This window comes from Protopterus annectens, chromosome 6.part1, assembly GCF_019279795.1.
Source record: "Protopterus annectens isolate FY-2018-M chromosome 6.part1, PAN1.0, whole genome shotgun sequence".
NCBI classification, from domain to species: Eukaryota; Metazoa; Chordata; order Ceratodontiformes; family Protopteridae; genus Protopterus; species Protopterus annectens.
This window is the reverse complement of record NC_056738.1, coordinates 33,824,602-33,849,024: the sequence shown is the minus strand read 5'-3', so window position 1 is coordinate 33,849,024 and position 24,423 is coordinate 33,824,602. Positions and strand designations below refer to the sequence as shown.

General features: G+C 44.3%; 1 protein-coding gene across 1 annotated transcript in view; it reads left to right on the top strand.

Moving 5' to 3' along the window:
* CAD (carbamoyl-phosphate synthetase 2, aspartate transcarbamylase, and dihydroorotase) overlaps positions 1 to 24,423 on the top strand; it is a gene marked incomplete in the record, with an annotated part of 2,299,829 nt that overhangs the window by 732,042 nt on the left and 1,543,364 nt on the right. Inside the window, 1 exon segment of the mRNA XM_044075466.1 lies at positions 6,075 to 6,199. Within this exon segment, the coding sequence (XP_043931401.1) occupies positions 6,075 to 6,199 (125 nt within the window).

The following is a 24,423-nucleotide window of genomic DNA, read 5'->3' as shown; positions in this document are numbered from 1 at the left end:
ACTTAAAAAGTACATTTTAGTCGAAATTAGTCTAATTCAAGTCAAAGTGTTTGTTTGCTGTTTAATTTAATTGTTTGGCTGCCCACTAAAGTGTGCTAGCCTGTACTACTGACTTATTGCCTTTTCTGCATTTAGCGCGGAGTTGCCACTAGAGCACCATCGGGCAGCGCCGGTTAAACAAGGTTAAACTATTTCTGGCTCCGTAAAGTCTGCTCTTCATTTTTTCCCTTAGAATTGCTCTACTTGTAATCTAAACAGTCCATTCTCTATCTGTAAAGCTCAGCACTTGTTCCTAAAGCATTTTTTAGTCAGGTTAAAGCACTTCTATATTATACAAAGTACTTCACTAGCTTAAAACCCCCTTGAGTACCCACTTCCCTATAGGTCCTTTCTGACTCAGTTACACAGCAAACTTTTTAATTTCTTCTAGCATGTCAAAGGGTCAGTTGCTGGCGTCCTCTCCTGCTCAGCTGGTGAATCTGGGAATATTGAGGCAATGTTACAATTGCCTCATGTACACAGACAACCCTCTCCTCCTCCCACAAAACACAAATACATGCGAGAGATGCAACTATATAGCCAAACTGGAGGCTGAGCTCTCTCAACTCAGGACTGGCAAAACCAGACAGGAGGAGAAGGTAACCACACACACCATAAACCCAGTCTCACATAGAACTATCACAACTACAAATCAAACACATAAACACACAAAGACATACTCGGAGACACTGATCAAAAATCTACCAAAACAGCAGAGGCCTCCAAAGCAGACACCCAAACTGCCACCTCATGACAACACAAGCAACACATAGATCACAAAGTCAGTGTGCAAATCAGTCACAGCTCTTAAGGCCAAACACAATGCCAGACACACTTGTCATAGGTGACTCCATAGTCAGACACACTGACGTCCCACTCACCAGACTGAACAAGGAGAGGGTCACAGTAAGCTGCCTGTTGGGCGCTAGAATCCGCCACATAACACAAGCACTCGGGTCACTCCACAGCAAGTACAAGTATGACTCAGTCATTGTCCATGCCGGTGTGAATGACCTGAGGCGTACCTCCTTGGACTACATGAAAAGAGACATAAAGGAGCTCTCAGATTATGTAGCCCAGGCTGGTATGACCCTGACCCTGAGCAGTATCCTACCTTCACCAAGAATGATGCCACAATACAGAGACAAAATGATCAGTTTTAATAATTGGCTTAATTTCTGGTGTCATTCTAAGGGGATCCAATGTCTGTCTGCCTGGAATGACATGCTTGACAAGCCACGCTGCTTCGCAAGGGACGGCTTGCACCTGTCACCCCTGGGTTTCTGGATATTGGCAAAGGCTCTTGCCACCCCCATAGTGCCTTTTTTAGACAAGGCTCAAATTCTAAACCCACTGCCCTAGAAAACAATAATGGAAAAAAAATAAGGGTAATGCTGCTCAATGCCAGAAGTCTAAACCTCAAGATGCACGCCCTCGAAGCCCTCCTCAGTATGGAGAACATCGATGTCTGTGCTGTGACTGAAACCTGGTTCAAGGCTCCTGAGAGCACCCCGGCACTATCAGGTTTTACCTCGTATCATGCGTTCCGGCCCCAAAACCCGGACCGTACCACAAAAGGAGGGGGTGTATCCATATTCATCAAGGATACCCACACCTCCAGGCTGGTGGCAACTCACGAAGCATCAGAGACCATTCAGGTGCAATTAACCATAGGCAAAACTGCTCTACAGTTTGTAGCATGTTACATTCCACCCTCTCAAACTCAAGAACCCCACACAGCCTTCCTGAAGACACTGGAGAGTATAAATGTCTCCAAACACCATCATATTGGGTGACTTCAACTACCCAAACATAGACTGGGAACATTACTCAAGCCCCAATACCCTAGCCCAAAGGTTCCTGGAGTTCATAAACTCAAATGCTATGGAACAACTTGTCACCATTCCCACAAGAGGTGAAAATGTACTAGACCTGATCATCACAAACATGGGGACAAAATGCTCCACACCGGAAGTATATCCCTCATTGGTGAGATCAGACCATAAACTAATCTCATTGGAGATCCACATCCTGCCCCCACCCCCAACAAAAAAGACCACAGTGAAGAACTTCTCAAAAGCCAACTTCACACTTCTTAAGACTGGTGTGGTATCCTTCAAGGCCCCTGAGCCATTGGAAACCACAACCCACGCTGCTGAATCCCTTACAAATGCTTTCTACGAGCACCTCCAGGATTGCATGGATCAAGCAATCCCAAATAAAATCAAGACCCTTTCCACCAAAGGCAAGCGCCCGATCTGGTGGACCCCAGCCATAAACAAACTTTACAACAAGAGGAGAAAGCTACTACAAGATAGAGCAAAATCCCTAAAAGGGAAGATGTCTCTGATCAATACTAGTAAAAAACTACGATCACTCATAAAATCATCCAAGGCCAACTTTGAGAGAAAAATCGCCAAGGACTCAAAAGACAATCATAAGGCCTTCTTTAGCTATGTTAGAAATCTGGGTGGAAACTCACAAATATGCTCAGAATTAGTCCAAAATGATACAAAAATCACTGATCCCACAGACATTGCAAACATACTGGCAGACAGGTTCAGTGAAAATTTCTCCCCTCCCTCCCCCCCAAAAGGAGAAATATCTATCCCAGCAGAGTGTAGCCTCCCAATCATCTCAAATGCCCAGGTGAGAGGTGCTGTCTCTAAAGCTAAAAACACAGCATCAATGGGACCGGATGGTGTCCCCGGCTGTGTGCTACACGAACTCAATGAGGAACTAAACCCACACATAAGGCTGCTGTTTAATCTTAGCCTTACCACAGGATACGTACCCAAAGAGTGGCGCATGGCAACTGTGGTCCCACTCCACAAAGGCGGTGCTTCTACGGACCCTGGTAATTACCGCCCCATAGGCTTAACAAGCCTGGTCTGCAAAGCTATGGAGAGGATCATAATGGAACTCGTAAATAAAGACATAGGGGACCTACAGACATTGGATCCTACCCAATTTGGCTTTGTCAAGGGCAGATCATGCCTCTTGAACTTGGTCGACTTTTTTGAAACAGTCACCAAGGCCATTGATGAGGGTAAGGCAGTTCACACAGCCTACCTTGACCTTGCAAAAGCTTTCGACACAATACCCCACTTGGGTATCATAGAAAAGCTCACCAGCTTAAATGTAAACCCATATGTCACAAGATGGGTTGCAAACTGGCTCAAGGACAGAACCCACAGGGTTAGAGTTGCTGGTGCCATGTCAGACTCCAAGCCAGTCACAAGCGGTGTCCCACAGGGCTCAGTCCTGGGCCCCCTCTTGTACGGCATCTACTTTTCAGAAGTGCAGGCAAACATAGGATTGTGGCTGACAAAGTTTGCAGATGACTGCAAACTGGGTGCCATAGTTGAAAATCCATCAGACACAGATATCCTTCAGAGAGGTCTCATGGAAACGGATAACTGGTGCCAGAGCCATGGCCTTAAGCTAAACGCCAAAAAATGTATAGTCATACCCTTTGGTAAAAACAAGGTAACCCCATGTTACCACATAGGTGGCAATCCATTAAGCACAGAAGAGGTTATCAGGGACCTGGGGACCCAAGTTGACAGTAACCTTTCTTTTGACACTCGCATTGCCAAAGTGGTTAGGAGGACCTTCTACATTGCCCACCTGATTATGAAGGGATTCACATCCAGATCAAGGGAGGTCATTGTTCCCCTGTACTCTTCACTTATCAGACCAATGATTGAGTACAATGCCCCATTCGGAATGTATCTTACCCGACACCTGCAGCAATTGGAAAGACCCCAAATGTTTTTCACCAAAAGGATAAAGGGGCTCAAAAATATGCCATATGCTGCCCGACTGAAGAAACTCCAGCTCTATTCAGTCGCATACCGTCTGCTCAGAGCAGAGGTGACCTGTGCCTGACATACAAGGCCGTGTCCAACCCGGAATTAATGGACATGCTCCACCTCCAAAAATCAAAATCCACCAGAGCCACAAGAGCAAGAGACTTAAACCTCAACATGGATATAAATAGGACGTGCTGGAGGGACAGATTCATCACCCAGAGACTCCCTATGCTATGGAACAGAATCCCGGTCCATGTGAGACAGAGCACCTCGCTGGCTCTGTTCAAGAGGAATCTTGACCAGTGGATGGGAGATCGTAGGTTTACCCCGGGGATCATCTCTGTATCACTGCTGGATGGAGGCACGGCAAACTAATGGGTATAGTATTCTTCAACCTAAGGGGTGGTGAAAGCCACACAACTCTGGCTAGGGTTATAAATGTGCTAGGGCAGATAGCCTAGTATGAACCTATGAACCTAAAAGACCACATTCAACCAAGGCTGCATCTACCTCTACAGCCTTTCTCAGAGGTGTCCCACCAGGGACATCTAGAAGCTGCTACCTGGAGTTCTGTACATACTTTCACCAAGCATTACTACTTGCCAATTTTTTTTAAATCCAGAGCTGGCCTTGCCACTGCAGTCTTGCAGGGCCTTATAGCTGGTCCTAATGCTATCTGATTACCTCCTCCCATACTTGGCTTTGGGAATCTACCTAAATGTGATGACTGCAGCAGTGAAACATGAAGAACTTAGTACAGTTGTGTACACTTACCATAAATGTAGATGTTAGTGTATTCACTGTTGCAGTCCTGGTTACCTTCCCTCCAGCCCCCTGACTTCTGTTGACTATAACCTCTATTCTTGTTTACTATGCTTACAACTTTTTGGTGTATTTACTTTTTTGTTGGAGGTGTAACCTTGTATATAATTGCGTCTCATTATGGGGGCACCTGACATCTTGGGCAAGAAAAACTGATGTAATTGTGTCGGCTGCATGCTTTATACCCCTGACTACCTGACGTCATGGAAGATGAGACGGCAACCAACGCAGGACCCAAGACTTTGATCATCAGGCCGACTGAGGGCTACCTGAAAGCAGATAACCCAAATGTGATGACTGCAGCAGTGAATACACTTGAACATCTACATTTATGGTAAGTGTACACAACTGTACTTTCCAATTCCAGCCTTCATGAGAGATTATCCACTTGATAGTGCTGTCCTACTTACTTGCCTAGAATTTTTCTGAAACCCAGCTAACTGCATTGTGGAAGGGTGTCCTGCATCATACCAGAAGGCTAGCCAAATCTGTTTTGGGATGCTGTCCATTTTGAGCAAGTGTTGCAAGTATGGGTCCACCTTGTCCACTGGATCCCAATGGGATTATAGCAGACTACTTTGGGGTTGTCTTGAAGTAAGCAGATGTTCAGACATTTTGTTTACTGTTTCTGAATCATCATTTTGAAGGGTGTACATAATTTTATATTTGAGCACTCGTACTTTTATAGCTAAAGTGTTTACAGGTTAAGTATTCATAATGAGTAAGTATTTCACTGACCTAATTTTAAATGGTTAATTAAAAAGTCACTAGAGTGCTTTACCTTTCAGTAATTGGAAGTCATTCATGTATGTGGTGGTTTGTAAAGCTGCAGTTTAAATTCTTGGGCGATAAGGCACAGTGCTCTGGTGCTTTGCTGTTTGTCCTTTCAGTAAGTACCTTCTGCTTTAGATCTACCATGTGGTTCTTTTCCAGAGTGCTGCTGTCTGCCACTCAAGTTTTCATTACAAGCTCCCTCGTCTTCTGGGGCTTGCTGACACTTTTGTATAAGTAATGTAATGAATAGGCTAGTATTTTGAATTAATATATTTAGAGCATACTTTGAAAGCTAGCATTATGAGAATGACTCAGACTTCATGTGAATACAAGCTCAGGCTTTCTACAGTGGTATCAGCTTATCTTGCTGTAAGATTAACAGAATGCCACTTACTATTGTTTGTAATGTTTGGATGTTTAATATAGTGAGTAAAGCTATTGCAGTAAACAAAATTGAAGTTCCTTACCACGCATTAGTCATTTAGCCCCTCTCCCTTCTTTGGGTAGTCTAAGCAATAGTTATTTGGGATGTTGGTGGATCAGTTGACAACAAGCGCGGTTAGTCTGTATTTTATTGGTGATCAAGTGCATCAGTTTTATTTTTTTTTGTCTTTTTTTTCTTAGTATTACATTATTGAAGTGAATGCCAGACTTTCGCGGAGCTCTGCACTTGCTAGTAAGGCAACTGGCTACCCCTTGGCATATGTGGCTGCTAAACTTGCACTTGGAATTCCTCTTCCTGTTCTAAGGTAATGAATTTGACAAATGCTTATATTTTAAATATATTGTGCACGAGTGAAATTCTGAACATTTCTTAATTTATTGTTCTCCATACCTTAATGTTCGAGCATTTAAGTTGAGGTTATAGTAACCAGCAGGCAAAAGTTATTTTGAAGCCTAGTGTAGCTTTTCTTGCACAATCTAATTCCCATGTAACCAACTGTATTAATGCACATAATGACCAGTAACTTGGGGGCTACAGTACTGACATTTTCTTTCCTGAAGTTACAACAACAGCAATTTTCACAATCTCTACTACACGCAAAGTTCTATGTCCATCCAGAATTTCAGAGCTCATCTTCTTTCCTCCATGTTGTACAATAAATGAGGATGGTAAGGTCTGTCGTCTTTGTTTCTTTCATGCAGTGGCATAATTACGTTAGAAGCGCCCTGAGGCAAACTTTTCCTAGGCCCCCCCCCCCCCCCCAGAAGCCAAGCCATCGAGATGACCAAAGCCAAAGAAATCACATATAGTAGCACAAAAAATGCTTTATAACTTCCTACTGATAGTTGCATTAAAGACTTGTTTTATATCTTAATATTGTATGAAATAACCGAAGCAACTTAAGGTCAACAAGTTTTTCTTTTACTGAAGATTTAATTTTAATTGGTGGACCACCAGGGTGGCTTGCTTTTAAATTTATTATATTTTGGTCTATATGGGTCTGACAGTTCTATGCATCTATTTGTGTTTGTCTAATTATAAAACTACTTTGTGAATGTGATGATATACATGCAATATGAAATTTGTATATACTATGATGTTCTTCGTCTTCCATTGCTGCAGTCCTTACTATTGGGTATAGTCCGCGTCCAGTCGGCCCGAATACCAGAGTATAAGGCTGACGTCGGTCAGGGCGCATTAGACTGACGTCAGTACATCAGGGTACTAATGCGCATGACCGACGTCATATCCTCAGTCTTTTTTGCCGCATGGTCCGATGCAGAAGCAGTTTTGCGAGTGCAGGTTGGCGTTCTGAAATATTTCCGAAACCGGAGTTTCAGACCGAAACAGAGTTGGCTAAGTACCCCGTTGGGGAACATTTTGGTTTTTTCTTGCCTCAGTATTTTGCCGGATGTCAGAAAAAGTGAATAACTGTATTTCTTGTGGGAAACAGATACCTCATAGGGATTACCATACCTTGTGTATACCTTGTTTAGGGCCTGAGCACGACGTTGTTGGGTGCCGCTCTTGTGCTAGGTTTAACAAACGCACTATTAAGAGGAGGTTAGACTGTGCCAGGTTAGTGTTTGGGAAGCGTTGCAATTATAAAATGCCGTCGGATGCTCCGGCCCGCTTCGTCAAGAAGCGGAAGGACAAAACAGTGAAGCCTAGGGTTGATGAACCGGCAGTCCCGGACGTCGGTTCTTTAGAAGGCTCAGTGGAGCCAGAGGTTTTGCCAGGAGTTTCCATGGAGTCTCAGGCAGAAACTTTACTGTTACAGGATGTGCCTTCTCAGGAGGTAGGCCAGGCTGAGGGGCTTCTCAGGTAACTGTTCTTCCCTCTCTTCCCAAGGTAGTTAGAGCCTCTCCTTCTGTTGCCAAAACTTCTTTGAGAGGTAGGCCTAGTTCAGCTTCAGTGGGGCTTCTCCTAGCATTTCGGGTTCTGTACCTAAGAAACATATGCTTAAAATGGCAGAAGATTTGATTACTATGATTAGAGGTTCTATGCCCCCGCCTGATAAGAGGCCTAGGGTGGAACCGGAGTTTGATAGTTTTGAACAGTGTTCAGAGGCTTCAGAGTCTTCTGCGGAAGACTTACAGGAGTATCCTACTTATTCTGATTCTGATGTGGATGATTCCACTCCTACAGCTTCTCCTCCTGAGGATTTCTCATTTTCAGAGACTCTGCATTCCATGAGGGAGCACTTTAAATGGGAAGGCCAGGATTACTCTGATTCCAGGAAAAGGCTTAGGGAATTCTTGTTTTTGCCCCAACATAGGCCCTTAGCTATTCCTCCTGTGTTGAATGTGGTGGAAGATGTTTTTGCAGAGGCTTCCCTGAATCCTGACTCTTTGCCTCCTGCTCCTGTTAAGCCTGATAGGTATTATAGGGTGCCCGAAGCTCATAAGTATTTGTTTAAGAGTCCTAGGGCGGACCCAGAAACTATTTCTCAAGGGCCTAAAGGTGTTAAGGCTTCTGTGGTTAAAAATCCTGTTCCCACTGATAGAGGCAAGGGCCTTGGATAGGTGGGGAAAGAAAGTGTATACTTCTTCCACTCTAGCCATGAGAGCGTTGAATTGTCAGTTTCACATGCTAAAATATCAGAATTATCTCCTTTCACAATTAAAATCTAAGGTGGATGCTTTGGCGGAAGGTATTGAGTGTAAAGAGTTGCTGGACTTGGTTCATGTGTCTGAGCAAGTGGGTAAGCATTCTTTGCCATGTGGTTTTGATGCTGTACAGGCCTCCTCGAGGGTGGCTGCTACTAGTTCTGTTCTTCGCAGGCATGCCTGGTTGAAAGATCAGAATTTAGCTGAGCATGTTAAGACAAGGATTTTGGATGCTCCTTTACAGTCTGATGTGTTGTTTGGATCGCCTGTGGAAGCAGTTTTAAAGAAAATGGAGGACAAAGCTAAGTCTATGCAAACTGTTAAAGATTTTTTGCAGGTGCAGCCACCGAAGTTTAGTAGAAATTGGCCTGCTAAGGGGTGGACATATCCTGCTTATGATTCCCAGTCTAGGGGTAGGTCTAGAAGTGGTAGGGGCAGGGCTCAAGGTTCTTTTAGGCCTAGAACAGGGAGTTCACCTGCTCAGACTTCTGGGGAGGGCAGGGGTCAGTCCTTTCGTAAACAGACCCAATGACCTGTCTTTTCAGCTGCCAGTAGATTCTCGTCTGGCAGCTCCTTTGGGAGGAAGACTGTCTCTTTTCAAAGAAAATTGGGATTTAATTACTCAAGACAAATGGGTGTTGGATATCATTCACCACGGTTACAGATTTTATTTCCATACAATGCCCCCTTTCAAAGGCATGCCAGACGTTCCGCCTCCACAAAGAAAGGAGGCTCACAAGCAAGTTTCTCAGTTACTCCAGATGGGGGCCATTCAGCCAGTCCCTGTATCAGAAAGGGGCCTAGGATTTTATTCTCGCCTGTTCCTAGTACCAAAGAAGGGGAACACGTGGAGACCAATTTTGGATTTATCTCTCCTCAACACTTTTTTGGACATTCCCAAGTTCAAGATGTTGACGTTACAACAGCTTTTACCTCTGCTGGGCAAAGATCATTGGATGGTAACTTTAGATCTCAAGGAAGCTTACCTTCATGTGCCTATAAGGCTAAGTTGCAGGAAGTATCTGCGGTTTCGAGCTGGAAATTCTCATTATCAGTTCTCTGCATTGCCCTTTGGCTTATCTACTGCCCAGAGTATTCACAAAGGTTCTGGCTCCAGTGATAGCTTACTTCAGGCTTCAAGGAATTCAAATCTATCCTTACTTGGACGACTGCCTGATTCTGGCTCAAGAAAAGGAAGACCTTCTACAGCATCTGGAATATGTTATAGCAGTGCTAAGATGCCTAGGGTATTCTGTGAACGAAATAAAGTCCAGTCTAGTACCCTCTCAAGACATGTGCTTTCTGGGTGTGAGACTGAATACAGCAGCCCAGATGGCCTTTTTAACCCCGGACAAACAAAAGAGTCTGTCACTTTACTTCCATCAACTATCTCATCAGTCCGTGCTGACTGCAAGGACAGTCCTTCAAGCATTAGGGTTCATGGCATCTTGTATTCTGGTGCTTCCCAATGCCAAACTGCATATGAGGAAGCTACAATGGTATCTCAAAATGTATGGACACAGCACTGCCAGGATTTGGACACTGTCATTCAAATAATACCTTGCCTTCAAAAAGAATTCTTGTGGTGGGCTCAGGAATGTCACCTAAACAAGGGACTCTCTGTGACCCGGCCAGAGGCAAGTCAGATTTTAACGACAGATGCCTCGGACATTGCTTGGGGAGCTCATCTAAATGGAAAGTGGATACAAGACAAGTGGCCTGCCAGACTACAGCATCTACATATCAACATGAAGGAGATGTTAGCAGTCCAGTTTGCATTAATGGCTTTCAAGGAGTTACTACTTCCAGGGCAAGTGTTGATTCTAACAGACAACACAACTGTCATGTGGTACATCAACAAGCAAGGGGGAACACATTCTTATCCTCTATGCAGGCAAGCAATGATTTTATGGGAGACTGCGCTAAGCTTGCAACTAACTCTTCAGGCAAGGTTTCTGCCAGGAGCACAGAACTCCTTAGCAGATGTGTTAAGCAGACAAATCATGGATCCCCACGAGTGGAAACTGGATCTTCATGTATTTCAGAAATTGACAGTGTCATGGGGAACTCCAGACATAGATCTGTTCGCTTCTCCACTAAACCACCAGCTGCCAAAGTATTGCACAAAGGGGTTTCATCACACAGCTTGGAAAGTGGATGCTCTGTCTTTCAGTTGGAAAAACCTTCATGTGTATGCCTTTCCACCTCTGCCTCTTCTTCCAAAGGTACTATTAAAGGTCAGACAAGACAGGCCAAGGATGATTTTGATAGCTCCAGATTGGCCTCGGCAACACTGGTACCCACTACTACGGAGTCTGGTAAACAAGCCTCCATGGCCTTTACCTCTGATTCCTCATCTGTTATCTCAGAAGGACGGTCATCTGCTCAATGTCAAGCTTCACTCTCTTCATCTAACAGCCTGGCATATTCTGTGTTGAAACACAGCAGGTCTCAACTTCCTCAACAAGTTTTAAATGTGATTATGGAAGCTAGAAGACCTAGTACAAGGAGAGTGTACGCAGAAAAATGGAAGAGATTTTTATTTTGGAGTACAGCAAAGAATTTGGAGATTTCTGAGCCTAATTTGAGTGTGGCTCTTCAATATCTTACTGAGTTATTGGACAAAGGTTTGTCCTTCTCTTCCATTAAGATTCATGCTGCAGCAATTTCAGCTCACTATGATTGTGACCCACCTTTGTTTTCGCATCCTTTGTTCAAGCAGTTTCTTAGAGGGCAAAGAATATAAGACCCCCAATAGAGCTCCTACTCCTGCTTGGGATCTCAATTTTGTGTTGGAAAAACTTACTCTACAACCTTTTGAGCCTGCAGCTACTGCTGAATTGAAATACTTGTCATGGAAGACTGCTTTTCTGTTGGCTATTACTTCTGCAAGAAGGGTGTCTGAGTTGCAGGCCCTTATGGCAGTAGAGCCCTTTTGATTTTCCATAAGGATAGGGTATCATTACGCACTAATCCTTCCTTTATGCCTAAGGTGGTTTCTAGTGTGGCTTTAAACCAAACTATTCATTTGCCTACGTTTTATGCAGACCCTCAAAATAAAGGGGAAAAGATTTTGCACACTTTAGATGTACACAGGCAATTCGTTATTATTTAGGCAGGACTAAGGATTTTAGGCAGTCTCAGCAGTTGTTTGTTTCTTTTGCTTTGAGTTCACAGGGCAAGCCTGTGTCAAAACAAACTATTTCTAGGTGGATTGGCTTTTGCATTGCATTTTGTTATTCCCATCATGGCAAGGAGATTCCAGCTGGGATTAGGCCTCATTCCACTAGGGCTACTGCCACTTCAACAGCATTTCTAAGGGGGGTGGCAACTAAGGATATTTTGGAAGCAGCTACTTGGAGTTCAGTGCATACTTTCTCTAAGCATTATCACCTTCCTATCTACTCTAAGTCTAGGGCTGGTTTTGCCACAGCTGTTTTGCAAGGCATGTTGTCAGCTCCTACATCTTTATGATTTGCCAGCCTCCCTTACCTCTGCTTTGGGATTCTACCCAATAGTAAGGACTGCAGCAATGGAAGACGAAGAACATAGTACAGTTTTGTACCTACCATAAATGTAGATGTTCGAGGATTCCATTGCTGCAGTCCAATACCCTCCCTCCTTCCCTCTGTGTTTAGGGGTGGTTGTGTAGGTGAGTTTACATGCTTATATTTTTGTATATATTCTTGTATATATTGTACATGTTTTTGGTGCAGGTATTTTGGGACTTGTCTTTTTAGGGTCTTCTGACATCTGGGGCAAGAAAAGACTGAGGATATGACGTCGGTCATGCGCATTAGTACCCTGACGTACTGACGTCAGTCTAATGCGCCCTGACCGACGTCAGCCTTATACTCTGGTATTCGGGCCGACTGGACGCGGACTATACCCAATAGTAAGGACTGCAGCAATGGAATCCTCGAACATCTACATTTATGGTAGGTACAAAACTGTACTTTTTTGTGCTATCCTAAATTCTGTGCTATATTGAGTGTTTTTTTAATGTTCATAATCAATACTGTAGACTGAATACTGCTGTTCATATTCAAAACAATATAATTGTACTGTCTTTTGGAGCTTTTCTCTGCTAAAAACGGGCTCCTAGCCCCGTCAGACTTTCCCAGTTAACAAATGTAATTAAGTAATTAATTAATAAATAAGTAAATTTTGAGACTTCATCATATAATTTTATATATATATGCACAAGTCATAATACAGAATGGTTGGATTCTAAAACAAAGTATCCTGGACCATATAAAAGAGGTAATCAAAAATCCAGCAAACTATGCCATTCCACCACACTTTACTGGGAAATAGTAACTATGGAAAACCTATACTTAACATACTCAAAGTGATGTGGGAGGAAACCGAAGCACCTGGAGGAAACCCACACCAACCACAGGGAGAACATGCAGACTCTGCACAGAAGGCACCCCAGCCAAGGATCAAACAGGAGAACCTCTTGCTATGAGGCGACAATGCTAACCACTGCATCACAAAATATATCTCTGATGGCTAGGTGCACCTAATTCAGCACAAGGAATACAATAACTCTCGCACACAAACTTGGCAACTACACAAAACAATGACTCTGTGACAATAATAAAATACCACACCTGGAATGCCATTATACAATGCTGAGTTGACAGCCATAAAGCATAAAATGTAATAAATGTATTAAACGATAACTATGTGCAAATAATACATAACTACATATTGAATGGTACAAAGTGGAAATTCACCAGAAGCAGGGACCAATTAAACAAACATTTAAAAAAAATTTCTAGACCATCCTGAGGGGAGTACATGTGTACTCCTTGTCATTGTTGAGTGACTCACTATGGCAGTGAGACTATTATGCTAACTTGCAGCTACAAACTCTGGTGCTGCTTGGCTTTTGAGGAGTGTGGTTATCTATCACACACCAGTATGAGCAGATTCTGTCACTGAAAAGCTTTGCGGGGAAACTCAGTAAATTACTTATGCTTCTCTTATATTTACAGCACATCTATTAACTTTACTTGCTTAGTCAAATTAATTCCTGTCTTGAAGCTCTTCTCTAGTTTTGAATAGCTGTTCCATTTCATTGAATTATATTTCAGTGTTTGTAAGGTATGCATATGACAGATTACAAAACATTGGTAATAATAATCTTCCTTCATCAGCAGCACTTTTTAACAGAACTGTTCCTGTTTTGCTTTTTTAAATCAGTCAAATCACATTTGATAAGAGACATCATTCAGTCAACAACAGTAACAGAATTACCTTGGTTGGGTTTAACACCTTCTGGAACTGGATACAACTGCTGGCCACTGATGTAATGTTTTCTCTCGGTCATCCAGAGATCTCTGTTTCAACTTTTGTTAACTGTAGAAGTAACAAGTCTCTCGCGCCTACATTTGTTTCCCCTTGTGTGTAAATAAACCAAATGCAAGAGGGATATCACCTTGCAGGGCAAGAGTTCCCTCCTAAACCTCATAATCCAGCCAAAAGAAACGAAGCCAGTGACCGTCCGACCATGTCTGGAACCCTGATCGCTCTACACGACGCCCGCACAATGAAATTCCTGCGAGAGCTGAGAGAGCGCTCTCAGCTCACTCCTCATTGGCCCTGACTGCAAGGGAAGCAGTTCGGAGCTCCTCTGTTCTGTGCGGTAGTTGACCGCACAGATGTCTGGGTATCCTACAGCATAGGTTGCTGGGTACCCGTTTCTCTGCATTCGGACTGCCAATAAAGGCAGTCTGATTGAAATTTTTGTTTCACGGATTTTTTTTCTTTTTTTTTTCTAGGTGGGAGGGCTGCAGACTGGGATTCTTACCACCGGATGATGGACATTTACTAAATAAGCAAAGTACAATCTGTGACAACATCCGTCGGCCCAACGCGCGCCCTGAGGCAATTGCCTCACTTCGCCTCTCGTAGTTATGCCACTGCTTTCATGTTGCGTGGTACCATACAGATGCCAATTGTAGTCTTAACAGGCGAGATCAAAAGTGGGAGAACAGCTAAGTACACTTATGGGAGCTTCCTTTTTTTTTTTTTTTAATAGTCTTTTTAGGAAAAGCTATTTTGTAGTCTTAGCTTTTTGAGTTCCAGCCCTCTCGGCGGTTTGGGGATGCTGGTTGAACAAGGAAACTGTGCATTTAAGAGGCAAATAATTGTCAAGGATAAGTACAATAAGTGTGATGTCCTTCAAGGATGCATCTGCAGTCCTAACATATGGGTTGTCCTGCCTCAGGCAGCCCTTCGGTCGGCCGGATTCCAAAGTCTGGGTCTGGCCTCGGCTGATGTCGCACTTCACCTGACGTCATAGCTGCTGTCAATTGGGTATAAAGGCATCAGCTGACGCCATTTTCCCCATTCTTTCTTGCCGCGTGGCACCCGAAGCAGAAGCTGTTCGCAAGTGCCGGTCGGTCAGAACCAGAGATTACTACTACCGAAGACTTCTAAAAAGCTAAGTACCCCGTTGGGGACCCTTTCTTGCCTCAGCCGATGTCAGAAAAAGTGAATAACTGTTTAACTTGTGGGAAACAAATACCTCATAAGGATTTCCACTCTTACTGCCTTACTTGCTTAGGCCCAGACCACGACGTAGCAGCTTGTCTAGCCTGTGCTTCCTTCAACCGACGGACACTTAGACGTCGGTCGGAGTTTGCAGAGGACTTTTTCGGCCCCGCTTTTGCTTGCAACATGCAGTCGGAGACTCCGACTTCACAATTAGCTAAAAAGCGTAAGGAAAAGGACCGACACTCGCGGTCCGCGGTTTCGGCCGAAACCGAGGTTAAGCCAACCGCGAGTGTCAGTTTCGGCTGAAACAGAGTCCTCAGTTCTTCCTTCGGCCGAAAGCATGCCTCCTACAACCGAGGCCTCATCCAGCATGGCTGAATCTGCTACTGAATTTCCACCTGCTGTTGCAGGTTCTCAGGATTTATCAGATACTATTCCCTTAGACATATCTACTCCTGCACGTGGAGCTGCTAGGCCCCCTGCATCCATGTCTATTAAGGCTTTTTCTAGGGCTAAAGCAGCTAAATCTTCTAAGGCCTTGCCTGCTAAAACCCCCCTCACACAGGCCTAGCTCTAGTACCCAAATGCTTAGCCTGGCAGAGGATCTCATTTCTTTGATCAGGGGATCCCAACCTCACCCTGAGAGGGCCTCTCATCCCCCTCCAGAGAAGAGGCCTAGAGCAGAGCCCCCTGAGCCAGTTTCTACAGATTATTCCTCTGATGATTCAGAAAACTCAAATCCTCCAGAAGGCCCTTATTCTCCATATGAGGACTCTGACGCAGAAGACTCCATTCCTTCTGCCTCTCCTCCTGAGGAATTTTCTTTGGGGAAACCTTGCATGCTATGAGAGAACAATTTCAATGGCAGGGCCAGGATTTTTCAGATTCTAGGAAAAGGCTTAGGACCTTTTTACATTTGCCACAGCATAGGCCTTTAGCCATTCCTCCAGTACTTACAGTTGTGGATGATGCATTTAATGATGCTTGTACTGCCCCTGACTCTCTTCCCCCGGCCCCTGCTAAGCCCGACAGATACTACAGGGTCCCAGACACACATTATCACTTGTATAAGGCTCCTATTGCAGATCCTGAAACTATTTCACAGGGCCCCAAAGCTGTAGCAGCTGCCTCTGCCAAAAACCCCTCCCTCTGAAAGAGAATCTAGGGCATTAGAGAGATGGGGTAAAAAAGTTTATACTTCTGCTACTCTTTCGGCTAGGGCCTTAAACTGTCAATTCCACATGATTCAGTATCAGGAATTTTTGTTAGATCAGCTAACTAAAAAACTGTCCTCTCCTGAACCTATAGACCGTAAGTCCCTTCAGGATTTGGTACATAACACTCAGCAGGTCAGTAATCATTCCTTAAAATGCGGCTATGATGCACTGGAGGCTTCCTTTAGATCAGCTATGACTGGTACAGTGATCAGAAGGCATGCATGGTTAAAAGAGCAAACGTAAAGTCAAAGCTCTTAGATGCTCCCATGGAAAAACACAGTTTGTTTGGCTCCCTTGCACAGCAAGTGTTAAAGAAGGTGGAAGAAAAAGCAAAATCTGTCCAAACAGTCAAGGATTTCTTACAGGTCCAGCCTCCGAGGTTTAGTAGGAATTGGCCTTCGAAGAATTGGTCCTTTCCAGACACCACCAGAGCACAGAGAGGCAGAAATAGGCGCCCAAGAGGCAGAGGTCAATCCAGAGGTGCCTACAGGGGACGTCAGTGGCAGCCTAACAACCAGAGAAGTACTGCCACAGATCCAGCCACTACCACTTCCACAGGACAATCACAGTGACTTGGCTCTGATACCGCCTACCAGGGAACAACTAGAAGCACCCTTAGGCGGAAAGCTAGCCTTATTTTCAGTAAACTGGCATTACATTACAGGAGACAAATGGATTTTACAGACAATAGACAAAGGTTACAGGTTTCACTTCCATACTCTACCAAGGAAGAGAGGAATGCCAAACCTACCACCAAACCAAAAAACAAACGCTCTAGAACAAATCGACCACTTACTAAGGATGAGAGCTATAGAAAAGGTACCGTCTATGGAACAAGGACAAGGATTTTATTCCAGACTTTTCCTGGTACCAAAAAAGGAAAACCAATGGAGACCTATTCTCGACCTGTCCGCTCTGAACACATATCTCATTGTTCCAAAATTCAAGATGCTGACCCTACAGCAACTTCTTCCCATGCTGGGCAAGGAGTCTTGGCTGGTGACTCTAGATCTCAAGGAGGCATACCTGCACGTCCCCATACGACCAAATTGCAGAAGATACCTCAGATTTCTTGCAGGATCAGAGCATTATCAATTCTCAGCATTGCCTTTTGGCTTATCTACTGCGCCCAGAGTATTCACGAAATGCCTGGCATCAGTAATTGCTCATTGCAGGCTTCAGGGAATTCAAATTTATCCATACCTGGACGACTGCCTGTTACAAGCGGACAACAAAAACAAATAAAAGATTTGAGAAAGGTTATTCACCTATTGCAAGCCCTGGGATACACAGTCAACATAAAAAAGTCAAGGCTGATACCATCCCAAAGGATAACTTTCTTGGGTGCAGAACTGGACACATCAAACCAAATGGCATTCCTCACAGCAGAAAAGCAAAAGCAACTACCACTCTATTTCATGGCATTAACAACGCAGAACCAGCTTACAGCAAGGAAAGTCCTGCAAGCCCTGGCTTTCATGGCATCCTGCATAATATTGATTCCACATGCCAGACTACATATGAGGAAGTTGCAATGGTACCTAAGGAATTTATGGTCTCAGCACAAGCACAGCCTAGAAGCCCAAATTCCAATAATTCCATGCCTGAAGCAAGAATTCCAGTGGTGGGCTCAGGCCTGTCAATTGAACAAAGGGCTGCCTTTCCACAGCCCTCACCCAAGCCAGACTATCACCACGGACGCCTCAGACCTCGGTTGGGGGGCTCACATGGTGGACAAGTGCATACAAGGCTTATGGACACAAGACCAGCTGAACCTACACATAAATCAAAAAGAGATGCTGGCAGTAAAACAGGCAATTCAGACATTCAGACCGTTTCTTCAACAAGGTCATTTGCTGATAAGGACGGACAACACCACAGTTATGTGGTATATCAACAAACAGGGAGGCACACATTCATATCCTCTATGCCGGATGGCAATGGACCTCTGGAATGTGGCCCTGAACCTCAACATTCAGCTCCAGGCCATATTTGTGCCAGGAAAAGAAAATATACTAGCAGACATCTTAAGTAGAACTACCACGGATGCCCACGAATGGATGCTGCATCCAGACATCTTCAAATCCATTACAAAGAAATAGGGACTACCAGAAATAGACCTGTTCGCATCCCCACACAACTACCAATTGAGAAAATTCTGCACAAGGACATACCACCCACTTGCTTGGAAGGTGGACTCCCTATCCTTCAGTTGGGAAAACCTGGCAGCATATGCATTCCCACCTCTTCCTTTGATGCACAAAGTGCTACTGAAGATCAAAGAAGATCACCCAAGGATCATCCTGATAGCTCCAGACTGGCCGAGGCAGCATTGGTACCCGCTACTGAGGAGTATGTCTCGGGAACACGCATGGCCTCTACCTCTAGTTCCTTTACTGCTAACACAGAACAACTTCAAAATCCTGCATCCAAACTTGAAAACACTGCAGCTAGCTGCTTGGAACATTACATAAAACAAAATAACCCAGATTTATCCCAAAGGGTTAAAGACATTATCCCGGAGGCTCGCAGACCCTCCACAAGGAAAACTTATTCAGCAAAATGGAAAAGATACCTCATTTGGAGTGCAGTAAAAGGAGAAAATGTATCATTGGCAAACATAGCTAACATCCTGGAATATTTAGCAGAGCTTTTCCACAATGGCCTGTCTTACTCCTACATTAAGATTCATGCATCAGCAATTTCAGCAGAATACAACATGGATCCTCCAGTCTTCTCTCATCCTCTACTCAGGCAGTTTCTGAGAGGAATTAAAAATGTAAAGCCTCCAAGGAAGCCACCTTTGCCTACATGGGACCTGAACTTTGTGTTAGAAAAGTTAACACTTCCCCCTTTTGAACCAGCAGCAACAGCAGAATTACAGTTCTTATCTTGGAAAACTGCTTTCCTGCTTGCAATCACTTCAGCAAGAAGGGTTTCTGAATTACAGGCATTAATGGCAGTACAGCCCTTCCTTATCTTCCATCAGGATAGAGTGTCCTTGAGAACTAATCCTACTTTTATGCCAAAGGTGGTCTCCAGGGTCTCATTAAACCAAGCAATCCACCTACCAACATTCTTCCCCAACCCACAGAACAGGGGAAAGACTACTGCATACCTTGGATGTGCACAGGCAATTCGCTACTACCTGGACAGAACCAAGAACAATAGAAAAACTGACCAGCTTCTGGTAGCATATGCAACAGGAATGGAAGGAAAAGCAATTTCAAAACAGACAATCTCAAAATGGATAGGAAATTGCATTAGATTTTGTTACTCTTTTCATGGAAAGACAACTCCAGAAAACATCAGACCTCACTCCACAAGGGCTACAGCCACTACTACAGCTTTTTTACGAGGAGTGGCTACCAAAGACATTTTAGAGGCTGCTACTTGGAAATCCGTGCATACATTTGCTAAGCATTATAATCTACCTTTATACTCCAGATCCCGAGCAGGTTTTGCCACTGCTGTTTTGCAAGGGATCTTAGCTACACCATAATCTTCTTAGTGCCTCCTCCCCCAGTTTGGCTATGGTATTCTACCCATATGTTAGGACTGCAGATGCATCCTTGAAGGACATAGTACAGTTTTGTACCTACCATAAATGTAGATGTCCGAGAGGTATGCATCTGCAGTCAGGATTACCCACCCTCCTTCCCCTCTGTGGTACTCCTAGGGTATTTGCCCATCTTGTAGCTAGCTCTGGGAATCTGTTATGGTGTATTTGTTTGTATATATGTATATACATGTTTATTTTTATTTGCTCTCTTCTGTTTGGAATCATTTGCATTTATCCAAATTTAGCCTTCCTAGAGGGCACCTGGCATCTGGGGCAAGAAACACTGAGGAAAATGGTGTCGGCTGATGCCTTTATACCCAATTGACAGCAGCTATGACGTCGGGTGAAGTGCGACATCAGCCGAGGCCAGACCCAGACTTTGGAATTCGGCCGACCGAAGGACTGCCTGAGGCAGGACAACCCATATGTTAGGACTGCAGATGCATACCTCTCGGACATCTACATTTATGGTAGGTACAAAACTGTACTTTTTGTTGCTTAGGCCTCAGCCATCTTGTAGCTTTGTGTGATGTTTGTAAGGATTCTAAACCCAAAACTATAGTAGTTAGAAGAGATTTTTGCAGATTTGAATCACGAGATTCTTGCAGCCTTTATCTGCTTTTTGACTGTGGCAGCTGCTGAGATGGTTTGCCAAGAGGGCTCCTCCCGACACTGAGGAGTGAGTAACGAGTGTATATCATAAAGATGAAACATCAAAACAGTGAACGCTCTTACATCGACCCGAAATAATTGAAGCTGCAAAACCTCGAACAGCCAGATCAGCTACCCCCCCCCCCCCAGGGGGGGATCACTGGGCCATTGTCATGGCTTTGCTATTTCCTCCACTGTAGTGCAATCTCGGCGTTGGTATGTTTAAATGGGGGGGGGGACAAGCTCCCCCCACTTTTTGTGTTTAGATTTTTTTTGGACCCAGTGATTTTTTTTTTTTCCCTGTGGAGAAAAGTCACTGTTGTGGCCATTCGAAGTTTTGCAGCTTCGATTATTTGTAGTCTCTGTAAGAGCATTCGCTAGTTTGATGTGTTGCCTTTGTGATATAGACCTGTGAGGAACACCCTCAGGACTTTCTTGGACAGAGGACACCACTCGCCTCCAATTCCCTGTTTAAAATGACTTGCTGACCGCTGTCAAATTTCCTCTGATGACAAGAGCACATCCTTGTGGACCTGTGTGGTGCAGATTACTCAAAACCACAGCAGAAAAATATCTTCTCACAAGAAGGGTGAAGATGGCCTACAACGTGTAATAGTGGATAAAGGCAAACTTCCTTGTGAAAAGTCATACGTCCATAAAATGCCTTGGGTCAGAACTTAAAAGGTGTCACTGATGGATCTCACCAAGCAATCTGTGTTGTCAGACCATTTCTTATTAAATTTATCAAAGCATTAGCCACTGCATTATAGCATCATCTTTACTGATCTTTCTTTGGTATTACACAATCCTCTCTCTCGTGGTTTCATAGCTGTCTTGCTGACTGGCAGCAAGCAGTGAAATGGAAACAAAATTTCTCCTTCCTGCTGTTCACTGGATCAGTATTGGGCCCCATTATTCAACATTTTTATCAACCATCTACATGCTGCTACCCACCTCACTAGTACATTTCACTGTACTGATTCATTCCTTACTTTTGCAGTTCCAGCCCTACCAGTGCATCAAGCCTCATGTAGAATTCTTTCACTGCTATTAAATTTGGCTAAAATATGCAAATTTACTTTTAAGTCATGAACGATGTCAGTCAAACAATGTTTTTGAAATTACCTTATCCAACAACACAAAAATTAAAGCTGTAATCCAAACAAAGATTCTAGGTATTACATTTCACAATAACCTTACGTTTTGACTAACATTTTGCAAGCCATAAAAAAAAACTCATCGGAACCTCTGTCCTCTCTGTAGAACCAAACGCTACTTGGCAGACAATGCAAGAGAAGTATTAGCATCTACCCACCTTCTTCCGTTCCTACTTTCTCACCTCTTCTTATAATCCTAAATATAGCAGTTGAAGCTAAACTCTCTGCCTGTTACAGTAAAGTAGCCAAATTTGCTGCCAGCCTTACATGTAGGACTCAAAAGTTGTAGAAACCCAAGGCAACTGAACTGGCTTCAGCTACTCAGTATAACTTGCACCTTATTATTGCACACGTTATACATGCAGCAGAAAGTCCAAAACCAAGATGTACCTTGCTCTGTTGCTTTACAGGTAGAGACATTCATTCAACCAGCAAACTCTTGGAAATTACAACCAAGTCTAATAGCTCAACAGGCAACACACTATTCTATTACACGTTTAAATTGTGGAACACCATCCCAACACACCTAAAACAGACCATGAAGGTTCTGCCTTCAAGTCCTTATTAAAATAACCCCCAAGCCTGCACATGGTTGTGCACATGCCCTCGCCTGGGTAATTCCATTTTCCTTAGTCCGCTCATAGCCCTTATCACTTCTGTAACTTCTGTTCCCCTTCTCCACATCAGACTGATGTCCTTTGTGTTTCACTGTTGCAGTCATCACACTTGGGTTATCTGCCTGCAGGTAGCCCTCAGTCGGCCCGAATACTGTGTCTTTTGCTGTCACTCCAGGACTGATGTCAGGTTGGTAGGGTATAAAAACAGGCAGCCGATGCCATTACATCAGTCTTCCTTGCCGTGGAGCCCATAGCAGAAGTGGTTTGCACGAGTGCTGTTTGGCCGCTGCCTGAGTTTTTTGTTTACGAATGGAGTCATCCTGAAGTCTTCTAAAGCTAAGTACCCCGTTGGGGATACTTTTTTTTGCTCTAACAGATGTCAGAAAAAGTTAACAATTGTCTTGCCTGTGGAAAGCAAGTACCACACCGAGATTTTCATTCTTACTGTGTCACCTGTTTATGCCCAGACCACGATGTACCTCGCTGTCAGTTTTGTGCCTTGTTCAACGCCCGAACCATCCGTCATCTGGCCCTTTTTTGTCACTAAATTTTTGATGTCCTTCAAGAATGCAACTGCAGTCATAACATATGGGATGTCCTTCAAGGATGCATCTGCAGTCCTTACAAATGGGTTGTCCTGTCGTCAGGCAGCCCTTCGGTCGGCCGGATTCCAAAGTCTGGGTCTGGCCTCGGCTGGTGTCGCACTTCACCCGTCATCTCTGCTGGTCTTCGGGTATCAGCCGACGCCATTTTCCTCAGTCTTTCTTGCCGCGTGGCGCCCGAAGCAGAAGCTGTTCGCAAGTGCCGGTCGGTCAGATCCAGAGATTACTACTACCAAATACTACTTCGAAGACTTCTAAAAAGCTAAGTACCCCGTTGGGGACTCTTTCTTGCCTCAGCCGATGTCAGAAAAAGTGAATAACTGTTTAACTTGTGGGAAACAAATACCTCATAAAGATTTCCACTCTTACTGCTTACCTTGTTTAGGCCCAGACCACGACGTAGCAGCTTGTTTAGCCTGTGCTTCCTTCAACCGGCCGCTTGGCGTCGGTCAGAGTTTGCTGAACAGTTTTTCGGCTCAGATTTTGCGTACATTATGCCGTCGGATCCTCCGACTACTCATATTGTTAAAAAACGCAAAGAAAAGGACTGACAGTCGCGGTCCGCGGTTTCGGCCGAAACCACGGCTAAGCAAACCGCGAGTGTCTCTGTTTCGGCCGAAACCGAGCAAACTGGTCAATCTGCAGCCGAATCCATGACTACTACCGAGGCCCCTTCTATCTTAGTTGAATCGGCCTCTGAAGTTTTGCCTACTACTATGGTTTCTCAAGAATTATCGGACACCATCCCTTTGGATGTCTCTACCCCAGCACGTGGTGCTGCTAGGCCTCCTGCAGCCATGTCTATAAAGGCCTTTGCCAGGGCCAAAGCAGCCAAAACTGCTAAGTCTGTGCCTGTTAAGCCCCCCTCTCACAGGCCCAGTTCCAGTTCCCAAATGCTTACTCTGGCAGAGGATCTCATCTCCTTAATAAGGGGATCCCAATCTCACCCAGACAGGGCCTCTCAACCTCCAGAAAAGAGACCTAGAGCAGAGCCCCCCGAGCCAGTGTCCTCAGATGACTCTTCTGATGATACAGACAATACAGACCATCCAGAGGCTCCTTTTTCTACTTATGAAGATTCTGATGCTGAAGAATCTATTCCTTCTGCCTCTCCACCAGAGGAATTTTCCTTTGGGGAAACCTTACATGCCATGCGAGAGCAATTCCAATGGCAGGGACAAGATTTCTCAGATTCAAGAAAAAGGCTTAGGACCTTTTTACACTTACCACAACATAGGCCTCTAGCTATACCTCCAGTTCTTCCTGTTGTGGATGATGCATTCAATGATGCTTGCACTGCTCCTGATACTTTACCTCCAGCCCCTGCTAAGCCCGACAGGTTTTACAGGGTCCCGGACACTCATCACCACTTATGCAAGGCTCCTTTTGCAGATCCTGAGACTATCTCCCAGGGGCCTAAGGCAGTAGCTTCGACCTCAGCGAAAAACCCTCTCCCTTCTGAAAGGGAATCCAGGTCCTTAGAGAGATGGGGCAAAAAGTATACACCTCTGCTACTCTCTCAGCTAGAGCTTTGAACTGTCAGTTTCATATGATCCAATACCAAGAGTTTATGCTTGATCAGTTAACTAAGAAACTGTCCTCTGAT